Source organism: Lemur catta, chromosome 1 (assembly GCF_020740605.2).
Source record: "Lemur catta isolate mLemCat1 chromosome 1, mLemCat1.pri, whole genome shotgun sequence".
Taxonomy (NCBI): Eukaryota; Metazoa; Chordata; class Mammalia; order Primates; family Lemuridae; genus Lemur; species Lemur catta.
In genome coordinates this window covers 119,015,806-119,032,004 of record NC_059128.1, presented here as the reverse complement: position 1 = coordinate 119,032,004, position 16,199 = coordinate 119,015,806, and the positions used below count along the sequence as shown (strand labels likewise).

The window sequence follows — 16,199 nt, the reverse complement described above, 5'->3', positions numbered from 1 at the left end:
GATCCCAAGCACAGGCACAAGGCATGACTGTCCCAGCACCAGGACCCTGTCCGGGAGCACGGAGGCTGTGGGCAGCACCTCGTGCCAGCTTCACACACAAGAGAGGAGGAAGGGGCAGCAGGACTCACATGTGACCCTCTCAAGGAGGGAAGAGAGAAAGTGTCTCCACATGCACCTATCCTGGCCAGGTCCCTGTAGCTGCTGCCTCACCCAGACTGCTGAGCCCTGGGCTTCTGGAGAGACCCTGGACATGGGAGAGTTGGGACTGGGGCCCAGAGGGGGGCAGGAGTGAGCACCCACCGTCAGCAGATGGGCAGGGAGAGGAGGTCCGAGGGGCTTCAGAGATGTCCACTCCTGCTGGCTTGGGGGATGGGCCTGAGGTTTCTGGGGTAGGGTCACAAGGAGAGGGTCTGGCAGGGTCTGGTGGGCAATCCTTCACAGCTTCGTTCCTGTCTGACAGTGACGGCTTTGCACGCAAGGGGCCTGGAGCCTGCCGGCTGTGGTGCTTCAGCCTTGTGCCCAAGGACAAAGGGGTCTGGGTCCCGGTGCTCGTTCTCCTTGCCTTCCACCCCCGGAGACCTTGCACACGGAGGAACCCCCGACGCTGCCACGGAAGCAGTCTCTTCTTGAGGCTGCGGACTGCCCGGGCATACAGCATGGCCCGCACTGCACACTCCGCTGAGGTTGGCTTCTGATCGGCTCCTGGTAAGGCCTGGCTTATCCGCTGCATTTCTGCCAATTTCAGCTTGTAATATTTATATTCCAGACTATTTTCATCAGACAAAAACCTATATGACAAAATAGGCATAAGAGGACATTTGTGAAAATTACTACCATGTACCAAATTGTTACTGCAATCACAAAGCCATTCTAAGTGGTGGTCTCCCCATTGTCCTCTGCTGCCCACTGAGGACCCAAAACGCCCACCTTGCCGAGAGTGGCTGCAGTGCAATCAGGAGTTCTGACTGAGCAGTATTTGAGTTCCTCCTTGATTTCCATCAGCAGCAGCCATGAGGGAGTGTACAGCTCAGCTCATGGTCACCTCGTAGCACAAACCAGTCACCCTGGAGCCACAGCACCCTGGCATGCAGAAATGACGCCCTTCAAACAGCCCAGTCAGGCGGAGCACTTGGTGAGCTTTCAACTGCTTCGTTGAGGCAGGTGTGATGGGACCCATAAGAGAATGGTAACCGAGGAGCCTGTGCCCATGCATGAAATCTTATGATAGAGTCGTCATGATGAGAACCATACAGAAAAGAAAAGGTTGAGCTGTATCTCCTAATGTAAAAAATCCATAATATAGCCAGAGAAAACAGCAAGCAAGGAGACCTACATCGATATGTATCATCTGAAACTGCTCTGTGTACATACGCACTCCAGGTATATTTGCTTTTTTCACACAGATTGAAAGAAAATAAGGCAAACTTAATAATTAGCTGTGGAGAATGGAATAGAAAGGTGTGGAGGGAGATTTTCATGTTATTTATATAGGTGTATACATTTTTTCTCAAAGAACATTACTTTGTTTTTAACTTTATTAACATCTTCTTTTATCTGTTAATCCTTCCCCTTCTTGTGTCTTTGAACTTTTGTCATCATTTTCCTTCTAGCTTCCTCAGTTGAATGCTTTTTACCTCCATTCTATTTCTAATAAATGCACCTAACTTACTTTTCTTCCTAAGTATTGTTACAGAGGCATCTGGTATGTAGTGTTCTCCCTCCTACTTCCCTCTAAATTGTTTCTAATTTCAGCTCTAATTACCTTTCACTCAAAAGTTATTTATTAATAGAAGCGCCTTTTATTTTGGTTGTTGCTGGTTTCTAGTTTGTTGCATTGCACAATGTGGCCCCAATCGGGGATGTGCTATGATTTTCTCCGTGTTCTTAGACATAACAGACTTTTGTGAATGTTTGATTTCAGTTTGTGTTAAAGAAGGAATATTGTTTGGTGAGTATGGCAGTATTTCAGGTGGCTTTCGGGTTGCTTGATGTTAAGTGACCACATATTAGGTATTAAATGAGCTTCTAGATTACAAATGACACCGAAGCCGAATGGAAGCGAGGTGGCCATGTGTTGCAGGGTGCTGGCAGCGCTGTGTGATGCTGGTGTCCCTGGCCTGCAGCTCCATACTAAAGCTCCTGCTGACATTGTCAAGATCTGGCTGAACCTGAGAAAATAGGATGTGGCTGGCTCCATGGCTGCCCTGGCCACTCTGTTAGACTGACAGCAGCCTCTTGCAAGATTGCACCCAAACAAGCAATAGTTCCCGATTAAGAGAATGCTGACCAACATTGGTACTCTGGTTCTCAAGTCAAATGCAGGCCCAGCTAGGGCCAGCAAACTTCTCATCAAGGGCAGACAGCAGAGTCAGTGCCAGGTGACCTCACAACCCCAGTCACCCATGGCTCTGACAGATTCCTTTTCCCCTGGATGGCTCTGATGCTAAATGCAGTCTGAGAATGTCAGCCTCAAATCTATGTCCCCAAGTTCTAGTGGAATATAACATCACAAGAACACTCACAAGCCAGCCTGCTGGGTTCAAATCTCAGCATAGCCACTTAAGCTGTGAACCAGTCTGTGCCTCAGTTTCTTCATCTGTAAGATGGGGAGGATGACAAGAAGCAGCTACTTCATCATGTTGTTGTAAGACTTCAGTTACATGCATTCACCATGAGGCAAATGCTGTGAACACTTCCTAGCAGTCATTAATTGTTCAACAAATATTAGCACATTATCTCTGTTTATGCTCTTTTACTGTGTCATTAAATCGTCCACAGCTTTATTTGGATTACATCATCTACCCATTCCAGAGAAACACTCACATCTCCTACTATGGTAATGGACTCATCTGTTCTTCTTTGCATGGTTTTTGGATTTAAACTATTTCTAAATGTTGTTTATCTACACAGTTCTAAAATGTGAAGTTTAAGCATCAAGATTCATTATTTATGTTTGTGACGACTTTTTCTTTTATCAAAAACCTCTTTTGCCCGTTTTAATGCTTTTCTCCTTGATGTCTATTTTGTCTGAACTAGTATTTCTTTTTTTTGAGACAGAGTCTCGCTCTGTTGCCCTGGCTAGAGTGCCATGGTGTCATCATAGCTCACTACAACCTCAAACTCCTGGGCTCAAGTGATCCTCCTGCCTCAGCCTCTTGAGTAGCTGGGACTACAGGTATATGCCACTGCACCCGGTGAATTTTTCTATTTTTAGTAGAGATGGAGTCTCACTCTTATTCAAGCCAGTCTTGAACTCCTGAGCTCAAGCAATCCTCTCACCTCAGCCTTCCAGAGTGCTAGGATTATAGGCATGAGCCACCACACCTGGCCTGAATTAATATTTCTCTGTCTCCTTTCTTTTTGGTAGCATTCACCTGCTCTGTAATTTATGAGGATTCAGCCAGCCAGTGCTTAAATGAGTAACATGCTCAGAATACTACCAAGTACACAGAAAGCATAAATATTTGTTAAATTAAAAGTATTCAATAAATGATGCTGGCACAATTAGGTTATCTGGGGGATTTTTTAACTTTTAAGTTATATGTCTACCTCATTTATTTATTTATTTATTTATTTTTGAGACAGAGTCTCACTTTCTTGCCCGGGCTAGAGTGAGTGCCGTGGCATCAGCCTAGCTCACAGCAACCTCAGACTCCTGGGCTTAAGCGATCCTACTGCCTCAGCCTCCTGAGTAGCTGGGACTACAGGCATGAGCCACCATGCCCAGCTAATTTTTTTTTTGTATATATATTTTTAGTTGGCCAGATAATTTCTTTCTATTTTTAGTAGAGACGGGGTCTCACTCTTGCTCAGGCTGGTCTCGAACTCCTGACCTCGAGAGATCCACCCGCCTCGGCCTCCCAGAGCTAGGATTACAGGCGTGAGCCACCGCGCCCGGCCTGTCTACCTCATTTAATACATGAAAATTATCCAGATAAACTCAAGAATTTTGTAAAAATAGACCAGGAGCGGTGGCTCATGCCTGTAATCCTAGCATTCTGGGAGGCCAAAGTGGGCAGATTGTTTGAACTCAGGAGTTTGAGACCAGCCTGAGCAAGAGCGAGACCCCCGTCTCTACTAAAAATAGAAAGAAATTAGTCAGACAACTAAAAATATATAGAAAAAATTAGCCAGGCATGGTGGTGCATGCCTGCAGTCCCAGCTACTCGGGAGGTTGAGGCAGGAGGATTGCTCGGGCCCAGGAGTTTGAGGTTGCTGTGAGCTAGGCTGACACCACGGCACTCTAGCCCAGGCAACAGAGTGAGACTCTGTCTTAAAAAAAAAAAAAAAAAAGAATTTTGTAAAAAATAAAACTATAACAAACTCTAACCCTCCCCCAGGTAAATCACATTGGGTAGGAACAAAGCTCTGCTACTTTTACATGGATATTTATGCCTTTCAAGCATCTTTAGTAATTATTAACAGCAAAAATACCGAGTCCAGTATGGGTACAATTTTGAACCTGCTGAGTGGCAGCAAGAGTGTCAATTGGTACAAATTACCCATGGAAAATATCTGATGGTAAAGATCAACGGTCTTGGCCAGGTGCGGTGGCTCATGCACGTAATCATAGCACTTTGGGAGACAAAGGCGGGAGGATCACTTCACGTTAGGAGTCGAGACCAGCCTGAGCAAGACCCTGTGTCTACAAAAAAATAGAAAAATTAGCTGGGCATGGTGGTGTGTGCCTGTAGGCCCAGCTACTTGGGAGGCTGAAGCAGGAGGATCCCTTGCGCCCAGGAGTTTGAGCTTGCAGTGAGCTATGATTGATGCCATTGCACTCTAGCTGGGGCAACAAAGTGAGACTTGGTTTCTTAAAAAAAAAAAAAAAGATCAATGGTCCCACTGGGGGCAACTCTGAGCCCCCTAGGGGACATCAGGCAATGGCTGGAGGTATTTCTGGTTGTTACAAGTAGAGGAGTCTACTGGCATCTTATGGATAGAGGCCAGGGATGCTGCTACACAGCCTATGTCCAGGACGGCTATGCCATGACAGAGAGTGATCCAGTCCCAAATATCAATAATGCTGCAGCTGAGAAATACTGATGCAGATCAAAAGCCTCTAATAAGAGCTTTAACCCAGCAATTTCAATCCCAGATATTACCCTAATAAACCACCAGAAATGTAGACAGAAATACAAGCAAAACATTGATCATCATAATGTGATTTATAGTGGGGAAAAACTGGATATGACCTAGGAATCCACGAATGGGCAATGGTTGAGTAAGGTATGGTACCTGTATACAATGGAATATTATGCAACCATTGGTAATAAAGACAATTATAATAAATGACAATCACAGGACACAACTCTAAAGTACACACTGTGGGGGAAAATGGCAGAGCTCTGAGTGACTACATCTTTGCCTTTTTACTTTCCCCTATTTTTACAAAGGGCACATGCCACTTTTATAATTTAAAAAAGTTAAATTTTTAATTTTCCACTCCTAGCCATCCAATCTAGAGATAATCCTAAACATGCAAGAAAATGTGATGCATTAAGTTATTTACTGATGCAGTTTAAAACAGCATACGATTAAAAACATTCTAAAAGTCTAGCAAGAGAGGAATGGGTAAGTAAACTGACCACCTACCCTATGGACTAGTGTTTGTGGCTGTCTAAAATAATGTTTACAAAGAGTAGGTAATACAAGCATTTCCTCACATTACTAAAAAGAGCAGGATCTTTTACATCATAGTATAATCACAACTATGTTAAAAACAAAAAACCAGGATGAGCGCAGTGGCTCATGCCTGTAATCCTTGCACTTTGGGAGGCAAAGGCAGGAGGACTGCTTAAGGCCAGGAGATCAAAACCAGCCTGGGGAACATAGAGAGACCCCCATCTCTACAAAAAATTGTTAAAATTAGCTGGGTGTGGTGGTGTGCACCTATAGTCCCAGCTACTCAGAAGGCTAAGGGGAGAGGATCCCTTGAGCCCGGGAGTTCAAGGCTTCAGTGAGCTATGATCACACCACTACACTCCAGCCTGGGTAACACAGCAAGACTCTATCTCTAAAAAAGGGAAAAAATCCAAACAGCCCATGGTGAGCAGGAAGACTAGAAGCAAATACATGAAACTGTCAGCAGACATCAGCAAACAGGAGAGTTTCTTTACTTTCTGTTCTTTATGTGCTCTAATAATCAAGTATTATATTTAGGATGTCAACAGTAATTTTAAAAAGTTGTTGTATTCACAGGAAGAGGTAGTAAAGCAAAAGACAACAGTTTAACAATATTAGACATAAACACCAAATGGCTGTGACGCATTACTTATCTTATTCCTCTCACTCCCTGCTTTTTGCATGCACATTTCATTGCACCTTAAAATAGCACTGCAGGGACTCTGAGACACATTCACAGGAGAGAGAAGGCCACCCACCCAGCTGGCCTGCCACTGGTCTGCAGCAGAAATTTATAGAAGTTATCTAGAAATTTACCCAAAAAAAAAATTTCTAATTAAAAAAAAAAAAAGATCCATAGTCTGTTCACAGAAAATATCTGCTGAATATGGCCGGGCGCGGTGGCTCACGCCTGTAATCCTAGCACTCTGGGAGGCCGAAGCGGGTGGATCGCTTGAGGTCAGGAGTTTGAGACCAGCCTGAGCAAGAGCGAGACCCCGTCTCTACTAAAAATAGAAAGAAATTATATGGCCAACTAAAATATATATAGAAAAAATTAGCTGGGCATGGTGGCGCATGCCTGTAGTCCCAGCTACTCGGGAGGCTGAGGCAGTAGGATCGCTTGAGCCCAGGAGTTTGAGGTTGTTGTGAGCTAGGCTGACGCCACGGCACTCACTCTAGCCAGGGCAACAAAGCGACACTCTGTCTCAAAAAAAAAAAAAAAAAAAAAAAAAAAAATCTGCTAAATATATAAAAAGAAAAGATTGACCTGAAAATAAATATCCTACCCTCTGCTCTCAACAGCATCAGTACAACCCACACTTCCCCACATGCTCTGTGGGAGGGGTTTGTGGATTGGACATTTAAAGACCTACCAGTAAGCAGGGTCCTCCTTGAGAATGGCACTCTCTTTGGGAGACAGGCTGCCTTCGATGACATGTGTGACAAGCTGGTCAATGGTGTCTACCACCTTGTGATCCGCTCGCTGGGGGACCGCTGGAACACATGGAATGGCTTTATTGAAAAACATGCCAAACTCGGGTCCTGGGAAGACCAGAACAGTGAGTTCGGGGCTTAGCATTGAACCCAACTAGGCACCAACAGCTGAAATCCTCATTCGCAAGACACCAGTGTTGAAAAGAGGAAAACGATATTTTATTCTAGAAACAAATATGCAAAATCTCCTCCTAAAAAATATAATGGCATGACCACAGGACAAACAGTCACAGCTTACGATAACTGGACAGAGCAATTTATGTACATATTCTAGAAAAAGAAATGATATATAGCAATTTGATATCATTTTCATGTATCACTGTATGTAATAACCTGAATGTTCATAGTACTAAAGTGGAAAACATAAAGGTATAAAATGTATCTAGATATAAATACATTAAAAGTATCTGGATTATTACTCTCAATATAAAGGTGGGAAGACAAGATACATAAATACAGATACATAGAAAAAAAAAATTAGAAGAACATATACCACAATGGTAACAGAGTTTATCTATAGGAGATAGATTTAATCATGGATTTCATTCTCTTTGTGCTTTATCTTTAAAAAATAAACACACATGTGTTTTATAATCAGAAAATATATATATATGCCAGGCACAGTGGCTCATGTCTGTAATCCTAGTGCTTTGAGAGGCTGAGGTAGGAGGATTGCTTGAGGCCAGGAGTTTGAGACCAGCCTGAGCAAGAGCAAGACCCTGTCTGTCCAAAAAAAAAAAAGAAAAATTAGCCAGGTGTGCTAGTGCACACCTGTAGTCCTAGCTACTTGGGTGGCCACTGCAACTCCAGCCCAAGTGACAGAGCAAGACCCTGTCTCCAAAAAAAAAAAAAAAAAAAAGAGGAAATTACCTAAATTTACCAAAAAATTTTTCTCATTAAAAAAAAAAAAGGTCAATAGTCCCAAGTTACGTGTTCACAGAAAATATCTCTTGAATACATAAAAAGAAAAACATTTTTTAAAGTGTGAAACCCCTCCAATGTGACTGTTTATATTACCAGCAACACAGAAGAGCATGTTTCCTCAAGTGATAAGATTATTTAGTTTCCTGATATTTGCTAGTTTTAATAGCACTATTTGTTCAGTCACTCAATTAAAATTATCGTTGAAGAGACTCTCCGTTGAAGTGAAGAGATTCTCCAGTTTGTTCTGTGAATGACTGCGTGATCCTGTCCTGGCCTATGTCTGCGTTGCAGCACTGAGTTTATTTTAAACACCAATGTGAGCTCCTCACACAGGGTAAGCCAATCCTTCGACTGTCATGTTATTACAAGTATGTGCCCTATGAAATTGCCGTTTTTTCCCCTTGGGTCTCTTTTTACAGACCTGCTAATCTTACACAATTATACAAAAGAATCTAAGTTTCAAAGTCAGATGCGTTCCAAGATAATGAAATTTGGGGATCCCTGCAAATTTGGTCATCTCTAGCTAGGATGACCAAAAGTAAGGACCAGAAAATGGTCACAGCTTCGGCCCAGCAATTCTATTCCTGAGGATATATCCTTTAAAGGAGAATTTTAAAAGAAAAAATAAAACTAACGGTAATAACCAATACACTCAACCAAAGACACCAATCATCCTAGTGTCTCTAACAGGAATGGCAGCAGTGGTGGTGGGGAGAGGGAGACAGCCCCATGAGATGTGGGCCCTGTTGCAAGCTATCCAGACACAGAGCCAAGGCCTGTAGATGCCAATTACATGTGAACCCAGCTCTGTTTGGCTTCAGAAGCCTCTAGTAAAAGGCAGCATGAGTCCAACATCAAGGGAAAGGTGAGGTAATTTATGTTAGGGCGCTATCATAATGTAGCAAATGCTGTAAAACACAGAAGAGGGACTCTGGACAATCATCTAAAAGAACAGACGGTAGCATTTTCAGTCTAGCACACCAGGATCTGCAGGAACATCTGCGAACATCACAAGATTGTGAGAGAGTGGGGAGCCACTTTAGGTTAGGGGTGATGTTTTCCTCCATCATACAACATTCTTCAGTACCGTATCACTTTGCAGGGTGTAGGGAGGAGGGTCCTAAAGCCCTGAGCCTGCTTCTGGAAGAAACCGTCTCTGAGAAGAGGTGTGCCCACCCGTATGCAATGGGACCTATCCAGTGCTTGGTGTAGTCGGGGCTCCATGAGGGTGGTGAATGAGCCAAGAAAGCCAGAGATAAATGAGGCTTCCCTACTGGGCTGGGGGCAAACTAAAAACCATGCTGGGGGAAATCAAGGGAGTAAGAGACGGAACACGGCTACTGTGTGCTCATGACCTCTGGGATATCTGGGTTGTGAGAGCATCCATTCTGGGAGCTAAGGGGGAGGAAAAAGGGAAACCAAACAGCCTATTGTTTCTAGTCCTCTTCCTTGGCCTTTTCTCTTCTCCAGAAAGTCCATAAAATGTACCTAAGTAATCTGTCGACTTTAGCCAATCTAGACAAGTAAGTGGTCCCAAGTCAGCCCAAAGAGAAGAAAAAAAAAAAAGAAAAGAAAGGTAAGTGGGGTGAAAAGGTGCCTCCACCTCCTGGAATGACCTGGCTGGTCCCTGCACATCCTCAGCACAACTCAAACACAGCCTCCCCAACTTCCTAGGGTTGGCTGGGGCCTCCCAGTGTCCCCCTGATTCTAGCACACGGTCGACTGTTTTGTTTTTAAGAGATAGGGTCTTACTATGTTGCCCAGGCTGAGGTGCAGTGGCTACTCACAGGTACCATTATAGCACACCACAGCCCAAACTTCTAGCCTGGAGGGATCCTCCTGAGTCTGCCCCCCAAGCAGCTGGGCTCATAGGCATGCACGGCCACACTTAGCTCAGGAATGACTGGTTTTTGTGATTTCTTTTGGACCCTGAAGACTGCTCAGAGAGTGTCCAGTGTTTCTTCTCCCTTGTAATAATACTTGGGGGACATGTTGGAACAGGGGTTCTTAACCTTGGCTGCAAGAAGGCATAGCCCCCCAAGAAAGTGCAGGTAAAATTGTGCATGAAGATATGTGCATTTTTCCTGGCAAAGGCCACAGCTTTCTGTCAGATTCCCTAAGGGGTCCGTAACATCGAAGTGTCTTCTGTGGTAAACAGAAGATTCCTAATATACACTCACAAAATGAATGGCAGGCATACATACTGGCCAATGTGAGTTTACTACTAAAATCCTGATTTGTTCCAAATTGGCTAAAGAACTTCTATGTAAAAAATCTCAAATAGGAGACATTACCAACAAACACGAAAAATAACAAATAGAAACTTTTGCTGCTTTCCTTACCTTTACTCGGACCACTCAGAGCCTTGGCCTGAATTTCTAGTTCCACAGGAGGAATCATTTTTGCTTTGTCTCGTGTGGGCCCTGGTTCGGCTTTCTTGACCTGGAGGGGACACCCGCTGCTAACCAGCCAGGCCTTCAGGTGATCTATGTATTCTCTACCAAACAAAGTGGAGTCCTCAAAGTTTGGAAAAGCGGCAGGAGAGGGAGCTATATCTTGGAGGCCGACGGCTTCTAAGATTTTCTCTTGCCTGAATGAAGAGGCCAAGGAGAATGTCTGTCCCAAAAGGGCCAAAGACTTCCGGCAGAGAGAATTGGTGGTCTCTAGGGCAACAGCCAAGTCCAGGGGGTTACTGAGGGTCTTCATCTTGACACTCAGCTCATAGGCATTGCAGGCCATGAGCAGAGGAGTGACACTCTTCAGAAGACGGTCTTGAAGTCTCATTATATACTTATCAAAGGGCTTTATGATTTCAAAAAAGCAATTTTTGGTCTTCACAGCACCTTTGTCTAGAAGCATGTTTAAAAATTCATTATCAACTCTGGGTGTTTTCAAAGCACAGTGCTTTAAAAATTTGATAGTAAAAAAGCAAAAATCTCTGTGCTCTGGTTTTAAGGAGCATTTGAATGAGGCAAGCATTTTAGCACAAGTTTCAGTTTCAAGTTCAAAGAGAGTCTGGAAAAGCTGGGAAAATTTAACATCATCTTTTATGGTATGAAATCCTGCCCATTTGATTATTTCTATACCAAATCTTGAAAAAACATCAGACTTATCTATGAGGTCAAAGCTCATCTTTCTTCTGGGGAGGCGAAGATTCTTTAGATCCAGCCCCAAAGGGATCTTCTGAATGGGAAACTGGATGTCTTCTGTCCCTGGATTTGTCCCCAGGGTCACATCAGGACTTGGGGTGGTTTTCTGGATTTGGTTAGTGCCCTGAGTTTTGGGAGTAATACGATTTATAGCAGGTACTTTTTTTGTGCTCACACTTCTCAGTGTGACAAGTTTCCCAACACCACCCTTAGCTGTGAGCAGGCCCTGAGTCTCCCCCTTTCCTAGGAGGGCACCTTCCTGATCAACGATGTTTAGAGCTCGGCCTCTGGCCTGGACTTGACCACTGCCCCTGAGCACAGAGTCACCCTCCCCTGGATGGTCCACATCATAATCCCGACTCTCCTTCTCCAAACACTCTTTCTCAATTAGCCTGGAGGAGCCAAAGTCCCCCAGTACTGCAGAAGGACCAAAGCTATATTCCTGTGACCAAGAGGACTCTTGAGAAACTGACTGGCCAAAGTCTTGCTCCCAAGAGCCACGGAGCACAAATTTCCAGTCCTGAGAACGGAAATGTCCCAATTTCCGGTGGCCAATAACCTGGTCCCGGGAGTCAGGGTGGGAAAATTCTAGATCCCGGCCACATTCTTTGCGAAAGTAGTTGTCATCGCTGATGGAAGGGTTGCTCGATCTGAAGGAAGGCCCTGGAAATACATCACCTCTCAAGCTTTCTCTTCCCGTGTCTCGAGAGTGAGCTACAGATCCGCTGAGGGAGTATCTGCTGTCGCTGTGAACATCGTCATACATATCTGCTCTGGATCTTGGGACCACCCTTAAGAGATCTGAAATAAACGATCCAAAAAAAAAAAACAACATATAAAAGGTACTTTAAGTCAGTGGTTGCAAACAGCTGGTCCATGAACTATCAGCCAGCAGAAATGCTTTATATGCCTGAGGGCTTTTTGCCAATTCATATTTGTTGCCAACATTTAAAATGTGTGTGGTGTCACTTAAAAATCTGGATTGACTTCTTATTAAAACTGAAGACTGGATGGGCACAGTGGCTCACACCTGTAATCCCAGCACTCTGGGAGGTGGAGGGGGGAGGATCATTTGAGGCCAGGAATTAGAGACCAGCCTGGGCAACATAGCAAAGCCCCATCTCTATAAAAAAAAATTTAAAAATGAACCAGGCATGGTGGCACGTGCCTGGTGTCACAGCTACTTAGGAATCGGAAGCAGAGGATCATGTGAGCTCCTCTCTTTAAAAAAAAAAAGAGAAAACAAACAAGCGAAACTGTAAGCACTGGGCCTACCTTTGCCCTGATTGACAGTCCACCCAAGCTGGGCAACAGCTGCCCCAACAGGTGAGACATGGACTCTCCAACTTGTCACCAGTGTCCCTCACCCATTCAGATCCCCTACCCTGACTTTACAGCCATCTGAGTTTACAATTCTTTTCTTTTTTTTAGAGACAGGGTCTCACTGTAGCCCAGGCTGGAGGACAGTGGCACAATCATAGTTCACAGCAGCCTCGAACTCCTGGGCTCAAACAATCCTCCTGTCTCAGCCTCCTGAGTAGCTGAGACTACAAGCATGCACCACCATGCCTGGCTAACTATTTTGTTATTTTTTTGTAGAGATGGAGGCTCGCTATGTTGCCCAGTCTATTGAATTCCTGGCCTCAAGCAATCCTCTTGCCTCAGCTTCCCAAAGTGGTGGGATTATAGGTGTGAGCCATCGCACCTGGCCTATAGTCCCTTTTTTAGACTGAGGGAAGGGTGTTCGTTCCCCAAATAACCTGGACTTTACTGCAACTGGAATCCTTCTGTGTTTCTACTTCTATCTCACAGCAGACAGGTTTTACGCAGGCTGCCACCTCCAACTCCCTGCCCACAGTGCCACCATGAGGCTGGAGCCATGCTGATAGTACCCACCACAGCAGACCCAAGGCTGGCCGAATCAATACCTTAAAAAGGTCTGCCAGGCTAATCAACCCCCTCTCTGGAGCTGAAAAAACAGAGATTCAGGCAGACAGGAGGGAAGGCAGGAGCTAAAGAAACCATATCAAGGGAGGCCATGATGGAAATTGAACAGTGTCTACTTTTGTCATTGGTGTAGAAAACGGGAAACATACTTACCTTTGCTATTTACATACAGAAAAAATGTAAGAAGCTAGAAACAGAACTGAAGTATGGGCCTATGGGAACAGTAGGCCTCAGGGAGACTTCTCATGGAGTGCCCTTCTAACTTTCTAGCTTTTGAATCAGAATCTATGACCCAGTTAAAAAAAAATCAAATAAAAAGGGAAAGAGAGGTGCCAGGAGGCAGTAATGGGTTAAGAGGCCAAAGGAAACCAAAGTCCTGTGCAAATGCAAGTTCATTTCTTCAACAAGTACTTATTAAGCACGTACTTTGTGCAGGCAACTTTAGACACTAGGCAATGAAATTACAGCAAGGAAAGCAGACCTCTCCCAGACTTCTCAGTTGAGGGAGCCAGATATAAAAATATATCAGGTGCAAGTAAGTGGCAAGAAAAAAATTCAAGCAGGTGGAAATGTGAGATGGGAATGCCATTTTTTTATTTTTTAGAGAGACAGGGTCTCACTATGTTGCCCAGGCTGAAGTGCAGTGGCTATTCACAAGCATGATCAGAGCACACTGCAACCTCGAACTCCTGGGCTCAAGTGATTCTCCTGAGTCAGCCTCCAGTAGCTGGGATTACAGGCACGCACCACTGCATGTACCACTGCACCCAGCTGATGCCATTTTTAGACAGACTGGTCAAGGACAGTAGCTCTGACAATATGGCAGCAGCAGCGTGATGTGAGGGGCCAGACCATGTGGTTGTGGGGGGAAGCCTTCCAGGCAGAGAGGACATGAGGACAAGGCCCTGAATTAGGACCAGGAGGGGGCCAATGTGGCCAGAAGGGAACAGAAGGAACGAGAAGCAAAGTGGTAGGAAGGTGGCTCCCAAACTCTGTTACTGGAGTCCCCAGGGGACCCTCTCCCCAGACTTTATCAATTAATTAGGATGGAGAGTGACCTGGACATCAGGATTTCAAAAAGGTATTGAAACCCTTCTGTCCTGGCCCCTGGACGATGCTACTGTGCATTCTGGGTGAGACAGAAAGCCACTGAAGGGTTCTAAGCAGAGGGATGACCTCATTGGCTACAGTGTAGGGAACAGATTGCAGGGAAGAAGAGTGGATGTGGATGTTCCAGCAAGGAATCCACTGTGATAATCCAGGTATTGATTATTGGCACTGATGGTATAATTAGGGTGGGAGCATTAGAGACAGACAGTGGTGGCTGGATTCTGCACAAGAGAATTTTCCAATACCCTGGTTTACGAGGAAAAGGGAAAGTTCAAAGTGGATCAGACACAGAAAAAGGCTGACCAATAGACCATGCAGCTTTGTGACAAAGAGATGTTCTACAATGACCTAACTTCCTGCTAGGTTTCTAGTTCCCCATTCCTTCCCCCCAATCTTTCTTGAGGTAACTAAGATATGTTACCTTGTGAGTCTCTAGGTAAAGTTAAACCAAGATTTAAATCTTCATCTACATAAATACCTAAGTATTCCGAATTATGTAAATGCATCATAAAAGAACTTGAAAATGCACAAAACACCACAGATATAGTTACCTCTGAGGGATAAGAAAGCAGTTAAGAGAACTTTTAATTTCCTCTTCTTAATTGTTTCGATCTTTATAATGAGAATGTTTACATGTAGTATTCAGGTAATTTTTGAAAACTCAAAATCTAGAGACAGCTTCTGAGCCTTGGTTTTCCAGGTCCAAGGTATGTTTATTATTCCTACTCCAAAAACTTAGACTTACTCAGCCAACACTGAGGAAATCTCTAGCCCAAGGCTGGTGCAGCTGGGAGCAGCACTGCATAGAGGAGGCAGGCCCAGGACAGAGAAGTAAATGGTATACAGTGTACTTCCCCGAAGTGGGGAAGTACAATTAAATCAACCTCAAGGTCTGCTGAGGCTTCCTAGGGAAAGGCACTTGTGAGTCTGAGTCTTGGCATCTGAGAGAATTAACCAGGCAGAGCTGGGACAGGAGGGACTCAAAACACAGACAACAGGCAGCACAGTAGTACTGAAAGGTGAGTCCCAAGGCAGGAGGTAAGGAACCCTTCACATCATCCTGCAATCTGCATAGGCATCGTTTTTGATTCTGCTGGCATGGTGTGTCAAAACTTTCCAAAGAGAATGTTTGCAGGCAGCACCTACGCTCAGCAGCTGTACAGGCTCCCCATGCCCTTCTGTCTTGCACATACCCTATGACCTGGCTGCTCTTGTACTCATCTAAGGATGTAACCCTGCAATGGGGAGCCCCAAGAACCCAAGAAGGGCAGTGGCCCAGTGAGGTTGGCACTAATAAATCTGGAGAGCAACTATATGAAGGGCAGATTTGAGAGGAATGAAGCCAGAAGCAGAGAGACCCTGCAGGAGGAAATTGTTGCAATAATCCAGGTGAGAACTGGTAAGAGTTTAATCCCGCACAGTAGTGGTGGGATGGGGCCAGGAGAGCAATTCAAGAACCTCTCTTAGGTGGGGAGGATGCCTGGTTAGGAGAAGCTCCAGATAACGACAATACCACATTCTATACCACGATGTGACAAACAAGTGGGCCCAGAGAAAACATTATTACAAAATCCTTATTACAAATAAGCAAAGTAAGGATCAGAGGAGGATCAGAGGAGTTGCATAGTTTGCCCAAGGTATTGAAATCCTCCTGCCCTGGCCCCTAAACATCCTCCCCTCCCTCTGAAAAAAATTTTTACCTTGAGCTTTAAACTGAAGAGTTTCACCTACAGCCTCACCACTGGGGTCTATGTGATATCGTTTAGCTTTTTCTTGTAAAACAGAATCAAAAGTCTCCTGAGCAATTCGTCTTGCTGCCATGTTTCTTTGACCTGTAGTTAGAGAGAAAAAAAAAACCACACTAAGAATTACAACTCATGTTCATAGAGCCCGATCACTCTATTTTACCTAGTCCTCAAAGTAACAAGGCAGTCATCCATATCCTGGCAT

General features: G+C 44.6%; 1 protein-coding gene across 6 annotated transcripts in view; it reads right to left on the bottom strand.

The window, feature by feature from the left end:
- Positions 1-16,199, bottom strand: part of SUGP2 (SURP and G-patch domain containing 2) — a 32,405-nt gene that overhangs the window by 14,691 nt on the left and 1,515 nt on the right. For all 6 annotated transcript variants that reach the window (XM_045551536.1, XM_045551548.1, XM_045551553.1 and 3 more), the window contains exons 2-5: positions 15,950-16,081; positions 10,386-11,993; positions 6,999-7,119; positions 301-788 (exon numbers count right to left, since the gene is read on the bottom strand). In XM_045551536.1, coding sequence (XP_045407492.1) covers positions 301-788; positions 6,999-7,119; positions 10,386-11,993; positions 15,950-16,081 — 2,349 coding nt within the window. The remainder of the gene's footprint in view (positions 1-300; positions 789-6,998; positions 7,120-10,385; positions 11,994-15,949; positions 16,082-16,199) is intronic.